Here is an 18,027-nt window from a genome sequence, read left to right as displayed (position 1 = left end):
TAACAACGTGTAATTTTAGATTTTAGATTTTTAAAATATACCAGGAAGGCTTTACAGGTAAATCCCAATAATTTCCATTGCAGCCATTCTTATGGGGTTTGGTGCAAACGATCGACAAGCGCCAGACAGACTGTTTGCATCGATCGTTTGCACCGCATCGATTCTTATGAGCAGCAAACACAAAAATAGTGAAAAATCTTTTCTGTTAGCAATCACATTATGAGCAACCTATGTATCTACTTATGTATAACACTCTTTAACCTCAAGATCGAACATCCGTTTAATTTTAAACTACTTATGATGTTTTCTCTTAAAGTTATCTCTCGTTATTTATGAGACTTTCAATATCTTTGTTGCTCCCGGACTCTACAGTTACATATTCTGTTCAATCCTATCTACTTAACTTTTATCGACTATAATTTATACGAGTTTCTAATACAATTGTTATATAAGACGATACAGTCAATGACCTATTGAAATCCAAATTATTATTTTTAATAATCTTTATTGCTATAGCTGCATTTTGTCTCACGACACGTGTAACCCTCAAATATTATCGCTCTTTATCTTTATGATCAATTGTGTATCTACTCAATAATGTCTCGATGCTCTCAAAGTATACATAAATCAAATACCAAAAAATGTCTTACACGCCGATGCTGCTTATATCTTAATCACTTTGTTGTTTTACCAAAATTCTATCATTGGTTAAAACTTATCATTCTTTTTATATGGATCTATTGAACCTCACTTGCGATTTAACTGCCTAACTAGTAACTTGTGATTGAACTGTTTAATAAGTTACTAGTACTTGTGATTATACGTAAATATAATCTTATTACTGTAAATACAAACTGCTTTGGGAAATATAATATAAGCATATCAAAATTATGTTTTTATTATTATAATCTCCTACTCGTCTCCGTAACAGTACAAATGAATGTGTGCGTGCTCTCTCTTTTATTTTTCCATCGTGATCAAATTGTGTATATTCTTGATTATTTTCTCTATTCTTGTTTCTATGGTAGTTTGAAACAACCATGTACGCACCGTGTATATCTACATATGTATGTATTTTCATGATGTATATTAAATATTTTAATAATAAATAAATTGTCTATAAATAAAATTTTACATTTTTTTATTATATGTATAAGAATAAAATTAATAAATTAAATAAATAAAGATGATTCCTATTAAAACTTTTCAGAGCACGTAGTGGAGTTGGAGCAAGTATTGAGGTGTCGGAATGGAGTAACTCAAAAAAGTGGTTGCTCCAGATCTCTGATATATGTAAACCGCTTAAACATGGCAAATCTAATAATAAAAATTTTATTAAATTTATTTGAGTAGTTTTATTTTAATATATTCATCTGTTTTTTTATTAAATTTAACGGCACCGATTCTACCACCCAAACTTTACATTATGGGGGATGAACGAATGAGACGACTGGCATGTTAATGCACGTGTTTTATTTCTGACAGCTAAAGGCAGAGTGAGTAGCCGCTCTCCGAACCCAGCCGAGTTGGTCCCCACTCGCAGGAAGGTAACCAAACTCGACCATGTCGTATAGCGAGCCGCCACAACATTAAACTTTATATACAAAGTCTCTTTCGAAATTATATATTAGAAAATGAGTTTGACCGTTTCTGAATATATCATCGTTTAGTTAACCATTCCCGAAGGTGTCACAACAAATCGCTCACGGCTCTTAAGGTCTGACCGCACTATGCGACAACCGAACGATCCGACACTTCACAACAGTACGCGACCAAATATTCTTTGTTTGAAATTGTATGAGACATAACGCACTGTGCGACAGTCGCATGACGTAGAACGACACCGTGCGTCAAAGTTGACTTTCCGACCAACTTTGATGCAAGGTGTCGTTCGCGACGTGACACAAGTGTCGTTGAGTGGGGGTTGCTTTGCGACAATTATTCTCCTTCTTCATATGGTGACTTTGAAATAGCATGAAGCCATAATCTTTTGGTTTTTCTCGACTGTTCTTCTTCCTCGCATATCAGAGATACTATAATGGCGTCCGTTTCGTTCATCTTGCTCCGAGGTACCGAACAGAGAAATGTAATAATTATAGAAGGGCCCTTACGAATAAATAATTGTTGTCAATATTACGCGGTACGTCTCTATAAATACGCTACAACGCTCGGAATACAATCGGATCAATTTACTTAATAATAATAATAAAAATGTATTCCATGTTGTTTATTGTGTGTTTTTGAATGCATTGTGCAATTTTTACCAATGCTTGTCCATCTTGCGAGTAATATAAACAAACAGAGAAGTTTTTATCGGACATACGTCGAGCACCAAACATCAAAATATACGACCGATGCTAAAATGATTTAGGATTGTCTGTGGACAATCGTCACTTGACAACAATATGACGCCTAAAGCCACTTCTATTAATATAACATTTCTCTGGTACCGAACGAATGATTGACATAATTTACTGCGTAGTGTCGCATCGCTGTCGTTCAAGTGCAGTTTACCTAATATTGTCGCACACTGTTATGAAGTGTCGACTCGTTCGTTTGACGTGTAGGAATCTCGTCACCGCAATCGAAACATCTATTACGACGGAGAATACATTTCTCACGCTCAACCATTGACGTCATCTCGAGTCGAGAAACTTCCACCCCAACAAATCAAGCAGAACGACGCGAAGTCGAAGAACACCTGCTTCCATTAAAGTGCACAAATAACAACTACATTGTAAGCCATTGAACAAACATCCAGACTCACTGGAACAAAGGGCGATAAAAACTAAATCGAGTGGAACGACGCCACATATTCGAGAATATTCCACCCTAACAACGAACCACATTCCTCGCACAACTTGCACACTTGTACTTCCAAGAAGCAAACCCAGTAAACACCACGTGCACTTCTCAGAATCAAACGCCAGAAACAAGTCACGTGGACCCCCAAAAACAATATAAAAGGAGATCCAACCCAGACAACTTCAGTCAACACACAGCAGCAGACCATGCAACATTGACAACCAGTCAAGCTCCAACAGTCACCACGAGTGGACAACAACCAGTCAGACTTCAGCAACCACCACGACAGCAGTCGACATCCAGCATCTGACCAGCTACCACTGCACTACCCTACAATGGAAGAACGCTTGCAACTCAGCCGGATCCAGAGCAACGACACATTACAGATCCAGCAGCCGCACGACATCAGTCAGCAGCCAATAGCCGCTTCGAGAAACTTCCCCAAATATTCTAATACACTTGTACAATATTTAGGCAAACAATAAAACAACTTAAAACAAGCACAACAGTGTTTCGTTAGGCTGGGATACGGTCAACACTTCCTACCCCGCCTACAGACGCATAGTGCGGTCAGATCTTTACACTCAACGACATAAACCGCACAACATTTTACTCACGCGACATATCGCTCACGGACATGACAATCATAGATAAATGTGTAGGAATCTCGTCATCGTCATCGTCATCGAAACATTCGAGAATATTCCACAACAACAAACCACATTCCTCGCAGAACCCACCACACAACACGTGCACTTCTTGGAATCAATCGCCAGTTCCTTCGAGAATGTTCCACCCCTCACACTCGAGCGGAACGAAACCCAGACGACGCACACCTGCAGCCATTATATTAAACTCAAGCGGAACGCCCCTACCAGTCGAGCGGAACCAAAACGGTCGAAACACGCCGCCACCATTAAACTACATCGAGCGGAACGGCGCCAATCGTTCCAGAAAATTCTACCCCTCGACAAAAGCAAATTCCTCGCTTACGCATCAACAACCACCACCATCGGTCAGGTGATTCCAGAAACACTAAAAGGAGGTACAACCCAAACAACGCCAGTCGACCCACAGCAGCAAGCGTCGACACACAGCAGCAGACCATAGACCTTCTGAACTTAGCCGAACAACGAGCCAGCAACACACTGCCGCATCCAGAGACCTTCTGAACATAGCTGAATGCCGAGCCAGCGACACTCTACCATATCCAGAGACCGCTGAACGCCATACTTTTGCCCAAATATAATACCTTTGTACAACCATAGGCAAACAATAAAACTTTATAAAACTAGCACAACAGTGTTTCGTTAGGCCGGGATACGGTCAACACATATTGTCCCCGCCTACAAATGACTTGAAGATTTTTAAAATAATCAGTTGTCATTCTGATTGTGAGGGCTTTCAGAATGACTTGTAATATAAATAGTAATTACTAATTACTATGCGAATGGTCTTTTAAAATATGTGTTCTTTGGACCAAATCTCACAAAAGGATAAATTGCAGCGGATGTCAATTTGACGTTTGATAAATCTGCAAACAGTCGTTCTCGTCACTCATCTTTTCGCGCAATTGCTATAATGGAGTTTCCTATGCAGTGCAGACTTTGCTTATCTTCTGGTCCAGCTGAGGATTACGTCTCCATACATGGAAATCATCAGCCACATTTGGCGCGACGCATCTCGTCCTGCTGTCAGCTGCAGGTAGCGATTGTGTGATCAAGAAATCTCGTCTCGAGATTTCTCAAGAAACTTTGATTCTCGTTTCTCGAGAAATCGTTTATTAGAATCTCGAATATATTAAGAATGTTTTAAATTTTTCACTACACGTTTTTGTTCAATAAACTGATTGATTTATATTGAATTTTGAAGCCTCTACGGCACTTTTTTTCGCGTGAAACAACAATAACATACTGCTCCTTAAATGAGCTTCTGATGGACACATCTGTCTTTATCATTCAATAAACCCCTAATATAGTATAATTTGAAGATTGTAATTGTCTTTTTAATACATATTTTTAATGCAACAAATTGATTGAACAAATATGTGTCATTTGTGATGATATTTTTCATATTTAACTGTTTTTCGAATTCATTATATTCTAAAACTTAAGCATTTGCAGATCACGAAAGACGACAAATTGCCAGATACCATATGTCGTCCTTGTAACAACAATCTGGAATTGCTCATCAGTTTTCGGAAAGCTTGCCATCGAAGTGACGAAATTTCGAAACTGAAGATAAACCAGCTTGTACATATCAAACCAGAAGAAGTTCTATTGGAAGATTTAATATGGGAAGATGAGTCTGATGGTAAAGATGAGATGAAAGAAAAGTTATATAAATGTGATATTTGTTTTAAAACTTTCGCTCACAGAAATAGTTTTATTAGACACATTAATGTTCATACTGGATTAAAACCATTAAAATGTGACATTTGTTCAAAATCATTCTCTGAAAAATATGCCCTTGTAACACACATAGCTAAGCATACTGGAATAAAACCATACAAATGTGACATTTGTTCAAAATCGTTTCCTCGAAAATTCAAACTTACGATACATAAAAAAACTCATTCTGGGGAAAAACCATATAATTGTGATATTTGTTCAAAATCATTCTCTTCAAAATATACCCTTGTACCACACTTAGCAAATCACACTGGAATTAAACCATACAAATGTAACATTTGTTCAAAATCGTTTTTTAAAAAATCACAACTTACGATACATACAAGAATTCATACTAAGGAAAAACCATATAATTGTGATATTTGTTCAAATTCATTCTCTTCAAAATATGCCCTTGTATCACACGTAGCAAATCATACTGGAATTAAACCATACAAATGTAATATTTGTTCAAAATCGTTTTCTCAAAAATCAATACTTAAAAAACATACGAGAATTCATACTAAGGAAAAACCATTTAATTGTGATATTTGTTCAAAATCATTCTCTTCAAAATATAACCTTGTAGCTCACATAGCAAATCATAATGGAATTAAACCATACAAATGTAACATTTGTTCAAAATCGTTTTCTCAAAAATCAGTACTTAAAAAACATACAAGAATTCATACAAGAATTCATGCAAGAATTCATACTAAGGAAAAACCTTATAAGTGTGATATTTGTTCAAAATCAGTCTCTTCAAAATATACCCTTGTAGCACACATAGCAAATCATACTGGAATTAAACCATACAAATGTAACATTTGTTCAAAATCGTTTTCTCAAAAATCAGTACTTCGAATACATAAAAGAATTCATACAAGAATTGATACTAAAGAAAAACCACATAATTGTGATATTTGTTCAAAATCATTCTCTTCAAAATATTCCCTTGTAGCACACATAGCAAATCACACTGGAATTAAACCATACAAATGTATCATTTGTTCAAAATCATTTTCTCTAAAATCAATACTTAAAATACATACAACAATTCATACAAAAATTCATACAAGAATTCATACTAAAGAAAAACAATATAATTGTGATATTTGTTTAAAATCATTCTCTTCAAAATACACCCTTGTAGCACACACAGCAAATCATAATGGAATTAAACCATACAAATGTAACATTTGTTCAAAATCGTTTTCTCAAAAATCAGTTCTTAAAATACATACAAGAATTCATTGATTGTATCGATCTCGAGTACACTGTCATTTACTTTATCATTTACGTGGTTTTACCCGGCTTCGTTCAGTATTTTTAATATAAACCTCGTAAACATTGCAAATCTAATAGTAAAAATTTTATTAAATTTATTTGAATAGTTTTATTTTATTTAAATTTATTTTAATATATTCATTTGTTTTTTTATTAACTTTAACGTCACGGATTCTACCACCCAAACCTTACATTAAATTTTACATACAAAGTCTCTTTCGAAATTACATATTAAATGAGTTTGACTGTTTCTGAATATACCATCGTTTAGTTTTCCATTCCCGAAGCTGTCACTTACAACTTTACGCTCATTACATTTCACTCTCGCGACAAATCCCTCACGGAATTTACAATCATAGATAAATCGCTCACAGGACAAATCACTCACGCGACATTACGCTCACGGAATTATTAAAATAACGTACAAAAACGTTATATTTTTTACACAAGAATTATTCCAAAACTCAATTAAACGTATCGTGACGAATTAAACACACCACCCTATCACAGATAAATAAATAAAACATATACAAACCATTTAAATGTCAATTAATTCACAAAGTACTTAAGTACAATTGAACTAAAGAGCTTATTACAAAAAAATTTTAGTTCTTCGTATTATTTAGGATTTCCATTCAGTTACAATTATTTTTTTTATTGGTGTTAATTATAAATTCTTTTATATGTAAAATAATCAACGGGAGTATATTATAATATGTTTTTGTATTTAATAAATGTTCAATTCATCATCCAAGACTTCGTTTTATTTTTAATTATTGTATCAACAGTACTGAAAATAAATAATATAAATAAAAAATAATTTAAATTAAGAATAATTGACCCCTTGAAACAAACCATGAATCTACCAATAGGAAAATATATTGTATTAGTAGATTTTTGAAAGATTATAGAAAGATTTTGATTGAACGATTCGAAATCATTTTAAAGCTATCTATCAGTAAGGTTGCCACCTAAAACCTTACTTACTTAATAGGATAGGTTTCATCTGGAGACAACAGCAAAATAAATCCTAACCAAATGTTATGTGTGTACATTTATCTTATACAAATTTCATGTTATTTTTTGTACATCTCCACGATGGCCAAAAAGACGGCTACGATACGTTAATCGGTTAATGGATGCTGCTGTTAAGGTATGAACAGAAAATGCCGGCTACTGTTGTAAGGCCTACGTAATGGATAACATTGTAGGAATATAGCGCAACTTGTACAAATTCCGAATCAAAGCCAGTGATTGGAGATATTTCACAACAATACACAAGTCTTACGATGGCATCATCATCGCTCCTGTACAAACATGTAGAACTCGAGAGCAACGTCCTCTTTGACTATTCCAGAAGAAAGAGTTCATCGCTCGATCGTAAAACGAACGAAACCCAACAATAATGTCATCATGCAACTGCAACACGCGCCCTGAAAACTAAAGACGTCCGCACGTGGCACACGTGTAAGAATACATTGTATCTGCAGTTACCGCATTCTTAAATGAACGACGTCCTGGCGCTGATGCTATAGTTATAAAACAAACGATGCCCTAGCTATAAAACAAACGATGCCATAGCTATAAAACAAACGATGTCCAGATCTGAGGTTAACATACTGATAAAACACGCCCTGAAAACAGGTTGTAGGCGGGGGTAGTGGATTTTGACCGTATCCCGGCCTAACGAAACACACGGTGGTGTTTTGTTGGAATAAATTGTTTTTATTATATAGTTCGGGTATACAAGTGTATAAAAAGTTATGTTGATGAAGCAGGTATATTCTGGAAGTTCTCAGGGCGGCTGGATTCGGCTGTGTTCTGGAGTGGTTCTTCCATGTTGGTTGTTGCAGGTTGAGTGAGTGTGCCTCTGTTGCTCGTCGGCTGCTTCTAGCCGACTGGTTGTTGGTATAGCTTGGTCTGCTGCTGTGTGTTGACTGCCTGTTGAGCCCGCTGTGCGGGTTTATATAGTAGTCCGCTGTATACGGCTCGTGTACAAGGGATGCAAGGAATACGGTTCGTTCCGTTTGATTTGTTAGGGTGAAAAATTCTCGAATATGTGGCGTCGTTCCACTCGATTTAGTTTTTATCGCCCTTTGTTCCAGGGAGTATGGATGTTTGTTCAATGGGTTACAATGTAGTTGTTGTTTGTACAGCTGCACTTAAATGGATACAGGTGTTCTTCGACTTCGCGTCGTTCCGCTTGATTTGTTGGGGTGGAAGTTTCTCGACTCCAGATGACGTCAATGGTTGAGAGTGGGAAATGTATCCTCCGTCGGAATAGATGTTTCGATTGCGGTGACGAGATTCCTACAAGGTCAACACACGAATAAAAACGTGTGTTCCGAAAACAGGTCAACACACATATCTGCACACGGCACGCCTAGAACTTGCTTATATAAACCCGCACAGCAGACGCAGAGACCAGTTCAGTCCAAGCTTTTCCCCTGAAGCATACAACTAGCCCACTTCCCCGGGAATCTTCTGTACTGTCAATAAACTTGTATACTGAAGAAAATAAATTTCCTCTGTTACCTACAACGAGTTTCCATAGGCCGAGTTTCGGTCACAACATAACCTCCCGTCCTATAACACAGCGGTTTCCAAACTTTATGCTACTACGCCTCCCTTTTTCCGCGCCTCCCCACCTTTTATTTTTAAATAGATATAATAATATAGACACGTTTTGAATAATAAACCTTTATTTAAAAAATAAATACTGAACACTACAATAGACAGAATAATAAAAATGTTTTAAAAAGGAACACGTATATTTATTTTTATATTAAATTACTAATTAAACTACATCTAACACATCAAAATTTAATGCGAAGGATGTTGTTGTTTATTGGCACAAAGTTTATCAAATCTTGGGGGCAATATGGAGAGTGCCACTCGTAACTCCATTTCGACTATTAACCTGGCTCGATATTTGGTTTTCATTTCAGCTAGTGCCGAAAAGCCCGTTTCGCATAAATAAGACGTTACAAATGGTAGAAGCACTTGCATTGCTTTGCAATACAAAAAGATTCATACTCTCCACTAAGATTCATCCAAAATTTAATTATGGTTTCATTTTGAAACTTTTGTTTTAGTGAGCTATCGCATGATATTTCTATCAATTTTTCTTTTTCGATGGTTGTCAGCTCGAATTCGTCTTCTTCATTATAGTTGAATGGATTCTGTATTTACAAAAACTTTCAACAGAAATCAAGATCTTTGAAATAATGCAGCACTAAACCATCCAAGTGGTCAATAAAAAGATTTTTACTTGCTTCAATATTGGCTGTGGCCCAGAAATCTTTGGAAAGTGAAAACATATCCAACTCATTCTTTTGTAATTTTGATTTCCATAACTTCAACTTTTTAATTAAAGCTTTTACTTTGTCTTTTTGAACAAGTGATCCCTGCATTGATTTATTTAAGCCACTCAATTATCGTTCGACTACAAATGTGCCTCTTCATGTTGGTTTTCTTCGAGAAATGTTGCTAACTAAATGTGTATATTAAAATGAAAGAAAAATAAAAATAAACATGCATGCATTGAATTTTTACTGTTAAGCTACGATATGAAGTTTTATTTATTTGTAGATATTATGGTATGAAAATTATTTTTTTATTAAAAAGTTTTGGCGCCTCCCCTGGCAATAGTCCGCGCCTCCCAGTTTGGAAACCGCTGCTATAACATGAACAGACCTATACAAAATGTACCAAAGAATACTTTTCGTACGACTAAGTATGAAAAGACCTCAGTGCAGCCAGACCTTAAAATGTGCCTTCTTTGGACCAAATCTCACGAAGGGATGAATTGCAGCGAACGCTAATTTGACGTTTGATAGATCTGCAAACAGTCGTTTGCAGATCCGTCTTTTCGCGCAATTGCCTCAATGGAGTTCACAATGCAGTGCAGACTTTGCTTGTCTTCTGGTCCAGCCGAGGCTTTCGTCTCCATCCATGGAAATCCTCAGCCACATTTGGCGGAACGCATTTCGTCCTACTGTCAGCTGCAGGTCGTTTACCCTTTAAATTTTACTCATAAATCTGATCAATATGTTTAAGGTAGAACCAAACAAATGTATCGGCTACTTTTTTAGTTTCATCTGAAATACTTTGATGCAGATAATCACCAAGACCAATTTGGTCAGTGTGAATAGATTCGACAACATTAGATATTTCTTCAATGTTTTAAACCTCGATTTCTTTGTCAATAAAATTTCGATTTTCGTGATCAGTTGCAAAAAATTCGATGACAATTTCTCCGCTATGCTTTCCTCAGTATAGGGTTGCCAGATTTCTTCCAAGTCAATCCGAGACCCCCTACCCGAAAAAATCAACAATATTAGAACAATTAATTTTTTCATCTCCCTGAAATTTTGGCTCGCTACTAATTTTTTTTATTTATATTGCATAAAATTATAAAATCAACAAATTTTAACATTTATTATTTATTAATTGGAAAAAGAACAGTCAAAAATAAACGAAAATATAGACATGGGAATAAAAACCATTTTAAACACCAATTTGTATATTTTTCATTAGATTTGGCTTTCTGCAAAACTACTTTATTTTTAAGTATATAATCAGTGGCGGCTCGTGGATAAGATATCTGGGGGTGCTGCGGTTGATTAAAAATAAAAAAAAAATGTTTGTTTGGATTATATTTTACTATTAACATCAAAATTAAACATTATATGTATTTTATTTCATTGAAAAATTGATTCTTATGTCTTTTTTCCTTTTCCTTGAAAAAAAGTCCATCACCTATTCGTTAAATTTTTCACTCTTCATAATCAATTTTTTTCAATTGACAACATAGACAAAGCCGTCAATCTTTCTTGAACCATTGTGTTTCTTATACATATATATGTATGTCTTTATTCTATTGATGAAAAACACCGTTCTGGCTCTGAGGTAGTTGAAGTTGTAAGCAGAATTTGAATAAGTTTTGTTATTTCCACACGAACTTTACATAAATTGATTGCAAAAATAAGTTTTAAAAATATTAATAAATCATTGATACTATGCATTTCTTTCCTTGAGTAAAACACTTCTAATTCAGTTTGAAATTTTTCTTTATCTAGCATTGGATATGATTCAACGGTTAGTAGTAGATCTTCCATTGGCATTTTCTTTCAGTACCTTTCAAAATTTTCTTTATTAAATAATTTCACAGCTATTAATCGATTAGAAAAAGTATATTTCTCTTTTATATCCTTAATAATAACATCGCACATATTTTTGGCTTCTTAAGACTGAGATGAAGACAATTCGCTGTAATAATCTCGTATTTGTATAATGGCATTAGTAAAAGCATTTTCAATAAAAGTTTTCTTTTATTCAAAATGCATCGATATTAATAGATTGAATTTGGTTGTAAATATGCGGTATTAATTTGTGAAAAAGTTCTAGCCAAACTAAAAAATTGTCATCATTTAATGTATTCAGTAAATTGGTAGAATCTGTTATTGTTTTATCGGCATTTTCGGAAAAAGATTTAAGGTCTTGAAAATATTGCCTCAACTTATCTTGATTTTGATACACTTAATTAACAGTTAGAGCCATGATTCTGTTTCGAAAATAGGTGCAAATATCGCTTTTAAAAGAATTAGTTTGCCAAATAAATTAGAAGAAATAAAACTGTTACAGTGAGGTTTAGAAGGAAGAGTAGAAATGTAGAAAGTGTAAGAGGTATAGAAGGAAAGACGAAAGCAGAAGGAATGAGGAAAAGTGAGAGGTGTCGGGCGCGCGCATACGACGCAAAATACGTCTCGTACAGCCGGGAGTGGCAGTACGAGACCAAGCTTCTAGCGCAAGCTCCCTCCCCGCGCCCCTCCTTCGCCCACTCGGCATATTCCAACGAAAACCGTACTGCACAAAATCATAAACGATACCTCACTTTCTGATATTAGTACCGCGATGTATGATCATGATTGGATGTATCGGTGTGCGGGCGACCTTAATACACGCTTAAATAATATTGATATTTTCATATAATATACATACATAATAATATTAAATTTTTCTCAATTTCCTTGGGGGTGCTGCAGTACCGCAGTGCGTATGGACGAGCCGCCACTGTATATAATCATACATTTGGCAACAATTGAAATCATAGTTTTACATCTATAGAATTTATATTTATATTTATTTCATTAGTCTCCACTAACGAGAATATTATTCACCTTCTCATTATGCCCTCGATGAAATATACTCTCAATTTATTTTTATACTCTCAATTTTATTTGCGAAAATATAACTACCCATTTTTCTGCACCTATTTTTCCTTTCCAATTTGTAGATTGTAATTGTCTTTATAATATATATTTTTAATGCAACAAATTGATTGTACAAATAGGTGTCATTTGTTATAATATTTTTCGTATTTAACTGTTTGTTCAATATCTAGCCATTCGAATTCATTATATTCTAAAACTTTCGCATTTGCAGATCACGAAAGACGACAAATTGCCAGATACCATATGTCGTCCTTGTAACAAGAATCTGGATTTGTTCAACAGATTTCGAAACGTTTGTCTTCGAAATGATGAAATTTCGAAACAGAAGCTAAACAAGCGTGTGGATATCAAACCAGAAGAAGTTCTATTGGAAGATTTAGTATGGGAAAATGAGTCTGATGTTAAAGATGAGATGAAAGAAAAGTTATATAAATGTGATATTTGTTTCAAAACTTACACTCTAAAAGGTAATCTTACAAGACACATTAATAATCATACTGGATTAAAACCATACAATTGTGACATTTGTTTAAAATCCTTTGCTGAAAATTTCCGCCTCACAATACACAAAAGAACTCATACTGGGGAAAAACCATACAAATGCGACATTTGTTCAAAATCGTTTTCTCAAAAATCAATACTTACGAAACATGAAACAACTCATACTGAGGAAAAATATAATTGTGACATTTGTTTAAAATCCTTTGCTCAAAATTTCCGTCTCACGCTACACAAAAGAACTCATACTGGGAAAAAAACATACAAATGTGACATTTGTTCAAAATCGTGTTCTCTAAAAAAACAACTTACGATACATAAAAGAATTCATCTTGAGGAAAAACCATACCCATGTGAAATTTGTTCAAAATCATTCTGTGAAAAATATGCCCTTGTAATACACATGAAAATTCATACTGGAATTAAACCATACAAATGTAACATTTGTTCAAAATCGTTTACTCAAAAATCACAACTTACGGTACATACAAGAATTCATACTAAGGAAAAACCATATAATTGTGACATTTGTTTAAAATCCTTTGCTGAAAATTTCCGCCTCACAATACACAAAAGAACTCATACTGGGGAAAAACCATATCAATGTGACATTTGCTTAAAATCGTTTATTAAAAAAACCAGCCTCACAACACACAAAAGAACTCATACTGGATTAAAACCATACAAATGTGACATTTGCTTTAAATCGTTTTCTCAAAATAGCAACCTTACGAAACATAAAACAGCTCATACTAAGAAAATCATACAAAAATCTCATCTAAGTGCGCACAATAAAACTCATACTGGAGAGAAATGTTAATAACATTTCTTTATTGCAGCCATTCTAATAAATGGCAACCAAAAAAATAGTGAAAAATCTTCCGTGTGAGCGATCTGTGAGCAATTTTTCAAAATCATTTTTGTTAGCATTTCTGAGTACACCATCTTTGACTTTATCGTTTACTTGTGGTTTTACCCAGCTTCGCTCAGTATTTGTAATATAAACCTCTTCAACTTGGCAAATCTAATAGTAAAACTTTTATTGAATTTGAATACTTTTATTTTATTTAAATTAACCTTACACACAAAGTCTCTTTCAAAATTATATATCAAATGAGTGCGACCATTCACGAAGGTGTCGCGACAAATCGCATATGGATTACGACATTACGCGCATGACATTTCTCTCACGCGACAAATCGCTCACGTATATTACACTCACAGATAAATCCCTCATGCGACAAGTCGCTCACGGACATCAGAATCACAGATAAATCACTCCCGCGACATTACTTTCACGGAATTATTAAAATAACTTACAAAAACATTATTTTTTTACATAAGAATTATTCCAAAACTCAATTAAACCTATCGTGAAGAATTAAACACACTCTCCTATCACAGATAAATAAATAAAATATGTACATATATACAAACCAGTTTAATCTCAATTTATTCACAAAGTATAGAGTTTATTATAAGAATTTTTAAGTTCTTCGTATTAATTAGGATTTTCGTTCTGTTACAATTATTTTTTTAATTGGTGTTAATCATAAATTCTTTTCTATTTAAAATAATCATCGAGACTGTATATTATATTATGTTTTTGTAGTTAATATAGTTCAATTCATCATCGAAAACTACGTTTTATTATTAATTATTGTATCAACAGTATTATGTAAATAGAATACAATAAAATATATGTTCGGAAAGTTTTAATAGACTGTATCGTTATAATAAACAACATGACTGAAAAACGCACGTGTTTGGTCTTCACCTCAACCGCCACATCCCAACCGTGGACCTGAACAGCGTCATCTGCTAGGATTTATACCACATATACATATATATATATATATATATATATATATATATATATATATATATATATATATATATATATATATATATATATATATATATATATATATATATATATATATATATATATATATATATATATATATATATATATATATATATATATATATATATATATATATATATATATAACTCAAATTCGATATTGAGGCAGGTGTTTTCAACTAAAAAATCAAAGTACTAAAATTTTTCTGCAAACATGAAACATTGTATTGTTTGAATAAACGCTCCGCAATCGAATATAATATCAGGTCAGGTATGGTCAACCGACATTTATTTGGTCAATTTACCAGAGAAAAGAAAATTTAATAAAAAAAAAATTGCCTTCACAATAGTAATTGATGATGCCTCTGATATTTTTTACCAATATGTACATATATGTAAATGAATTAAAAATAATTTTTGAAGATTTTAGCATATGTAATAGAGCAAAATAGTGTAGCAGATTCTATTACTATTTAACAAATGGATGAAAAAACTAGTTATTGAAGTTGAGATATGCCCCATAACAGTATGAGAGGGTTAAGATTGTGTTTTTCGTTTCTAGAATAGATTCGGAGTTGAGGATATTTGTTGGTACTGTTGCGTGGACGTGAAGAGGGGGCTTCCAGAATCGAAGAGAAAGACGCAGGAGTTTAGTAGAAGTCGTTTATTCGTCTGCTCTCGTCAGCGCTCCAGGTCGGAATGGTTTCCAGGCCGAGAGCGCCCCATATCTACACCCGTTTGGGCTCAACAACTATTGGTCGATGAGGCAGGCGATCCCATTGGCCGTTGCATACGGCTCATTCATTCGTAGAGGCCATTTTGGCGGGAACGAGAGATCAGGTGATCTGCGCTAGTAAACCATCGGTCTACGAGCGCCACTCACCTAATCTCTACGTTACAGTACGATGCACATCAAAACATCTGTGTTTTTTGGTTGCCTTTAACCCTCCCATATCGATATGGGGTACACCTCAACCCCAAAATTCTTGTTTTTTCAACCATTTGTTAAATAGTAATAGTATCTAGTTGAAATTGATTGTATTCCACAAAGATATCCTAATGAATCAAACACGGAAAAAAATTCTAAAATACTCATGGATAATAAAGATACTGACGTTTTACCCAATTTATATGATTTATTGGTCAAAAATACGCGCCATATGGCCAACGCTTGCGCATATGATGCTGCGTATGGACTAAACCAACGACGATTTTGGGCCAACTTTTTTAAACAGCAGGATAAAACCAGTAGCGTACAAAATATTGAAATAAAAATTGAAATTAAATATCAAAATTAAGCTAAAGAGCAAGATTGAGCTAAAATTAGATCATCGTTGATGTTTTGAATTACGACAATACGCATTTAAAACCAGAAAAATATTATAATTTCTCTGCTTACGAGCGAAAAAAAATCTTGTTATTATTTCTTTAAAGTCGTCACGATATGTTACTGTATTGTGGCTGCTACAGGAAAACATTAATTATAATACAAAAAAGAATGCGCCTTCATATAATGAATAGAATTTGTCGAGTACAAATTTTTGAGTTAAGAAAGTAGAGGCGCCTTTGGCGCTCTACTCTAAAATTTTGTAGGGCATTTGGCGCTCTAATTTTAAATTTTAAAGCGCCTTTGGCGCGTAGAGCGGCGCCCCCGGGCGTCACCCGACCCAGCCTCCCCCTAAAAGCGGCACTGGAACTGACGGTGACACAACTCGTTCGCAGAAGTTCCGTTCACCGACGAATCGCTCCAGCCATTTCGTATACGGCCATCTCTCTCACCGACCCTTCGTTCACTGACGCTTCGATCATGGTATTTCGTATACCGCCATCTCTCACCGGCCCTCCATTCACCGATATCTCACTGACGCTTTGATCATGGACGGTTCAATCCCGACAACTCGTTCACGATAGTTCGTGCACGACCCTTTTTACACAGACCTGTCATTCACAGATATTTCGTTTACAGCCATTTCGTACACCGATATTTTGTTCATAGACGTTCCGTTCACAAATATAAAATAAGTCGTTCGCGGAGTTCAAATAATTTTTTTCGGCTTTTCCCATAATTAAATTAAAACGATGTATGTACGTTTACGATTCACAGAGGCAATTCTTGAAAAATTAGCTTTTTAAAGCAATTTTAAAGGTAACCACACTAACATCTGTTCTATGGTTATTGTTGAAAATTGTGCTTTTTAAATAATTATTTAATAACGAGTCCATAATGTTATGTTGCGTTTAGGTATATCAAAAATTAGACATTTATAATAAATATAGACATTTTCGTCACATTAAAAATCTATATGATAGTTTTATTAAATGGTAAAAGATGAGGACGAATTTTTCAAATAGTGTACTTTTGGGAAATTTCTAGTTTACAAATTTACATCTTAGCTAAAACACTATTTTTTTCATTTTCAATATTTGATATTCGTTATAAAGATCTCTTTCGAAATCGATAATTTCGGTAGATAATATCGTACATTATTCAATTTCAAATTTGTAAATTTCATACATACATACATAGCAGGTAGTTATAACGTGACCATTTTATTTACTCCTTATTAGGTACTCGTCTTATTTTCCTTATGCAATAAAAATGCCACTTATAGAAAAAAGAAAAGTTTTTGAATGAAGTTCGATCATTCGTTCCAAATTTTTGAAAATACATATATAATTTGATAGTGTATTAGAATAGTAAAAAAATTTTACAATTTTGCTTTGTCTCATTTTTGATTTGGTAATCCAAGAACTTCTTCCGATAAAAATAAATTAATCCGTGTAGGTATCAACAGAATTATTAAGGGCTTATTTCGTTTTTCAATAATTCAAAAACGTTTATTTTTTTTTATATTGCTCTTGTAAAGTAAATAATGTGTAAATAAAATCAAAATTAGTATTAGTGAAACCAAAATGATTATTTTATTTAGGTATGGTCTGAATGG

General features: G+C 34.1%; 3 protein-coding genes across 3 annotated transcripts in view; all 3 read left to right on the top strand.

The window, feature by feature from the left end:
* Positions 1 to 4,293: 4,293 nt before the first annotated feature.
* Positions 4,294 to 5,976, top strand: LOC143921567 (uncharacterized). The gene is made up of 3 exons (XM_077444919.1): positions 4,294 to 4,509; positions 4,929 to 5,858; positions 5,953 to 5,976. The coding sequence occupies exons 1-3, from the start codon at positions 4,387 to 4,389 to the stop codon at positions 5,974 to 5,976; spliced, it is 1,077 nt and encodes a 358-aa protein (XP_077301045.1). The 5' UTR covers positions 4,294 to 4,386.
* Positions 5,977 to 8,182: 2,206 nt separating this feature from the next.
* Positions 8,183 to 14,968, top strand: LOC143921522 (uncharacterized). Its single transcript, XM_077444851.1, has 3 exons — positions 8,183 to 9,068; positions 10,163 to 10,492; positions 12,930 to 14,968. The coding sequence occupies exons 2-3, from the start codon at positions 10,370 to 10,372 to the stop codon at positions 14,034 to 14,036; spliced, it is 1,230 nt and encodes a 409-aa protein (XP_077300977.1). The 5' UTR covers positions 8,183 to 9,068; positions 10,163 to 10,369; the 3' UTR covers positions 14,037 to 14,968.
* Positions 8,266 to 18,027, top strand: part of LOC143921528 (uncharacterized) — a 65,852-nt gene continuing 56,090 nt past the window's right edge. The window contains exon 1 of the mRNA XM_077444858.1: positions 8,266 to 8,819. The gene's annotated coding sequence lies outside the window, so the exon portion shown is untranslated. The remainder of the gene's footprint in view (positions 8,820 to 18,027) is intronic.

This window comes from Arctopsyche grandis, chromosome 13 (assembly GCF_051622035.1).
Source record: "Arctopsyche grandis isolate Sample6627 chromosome 13, ASM5162203v2, whole genome shotgun sequence".
NCBI classification, from domain to species: domain Eukaryota; kingdom Metazoa; phylum Arthropoda; class Insecta; order Trichoptera; family Hydropsychidae; genus Arctopsyche; species Arctopsyche grandis.
Note: the sequence above shows the minus strand (reverse complement) of the source record. Positions and strands in the feature narration are given on the sequence as shown.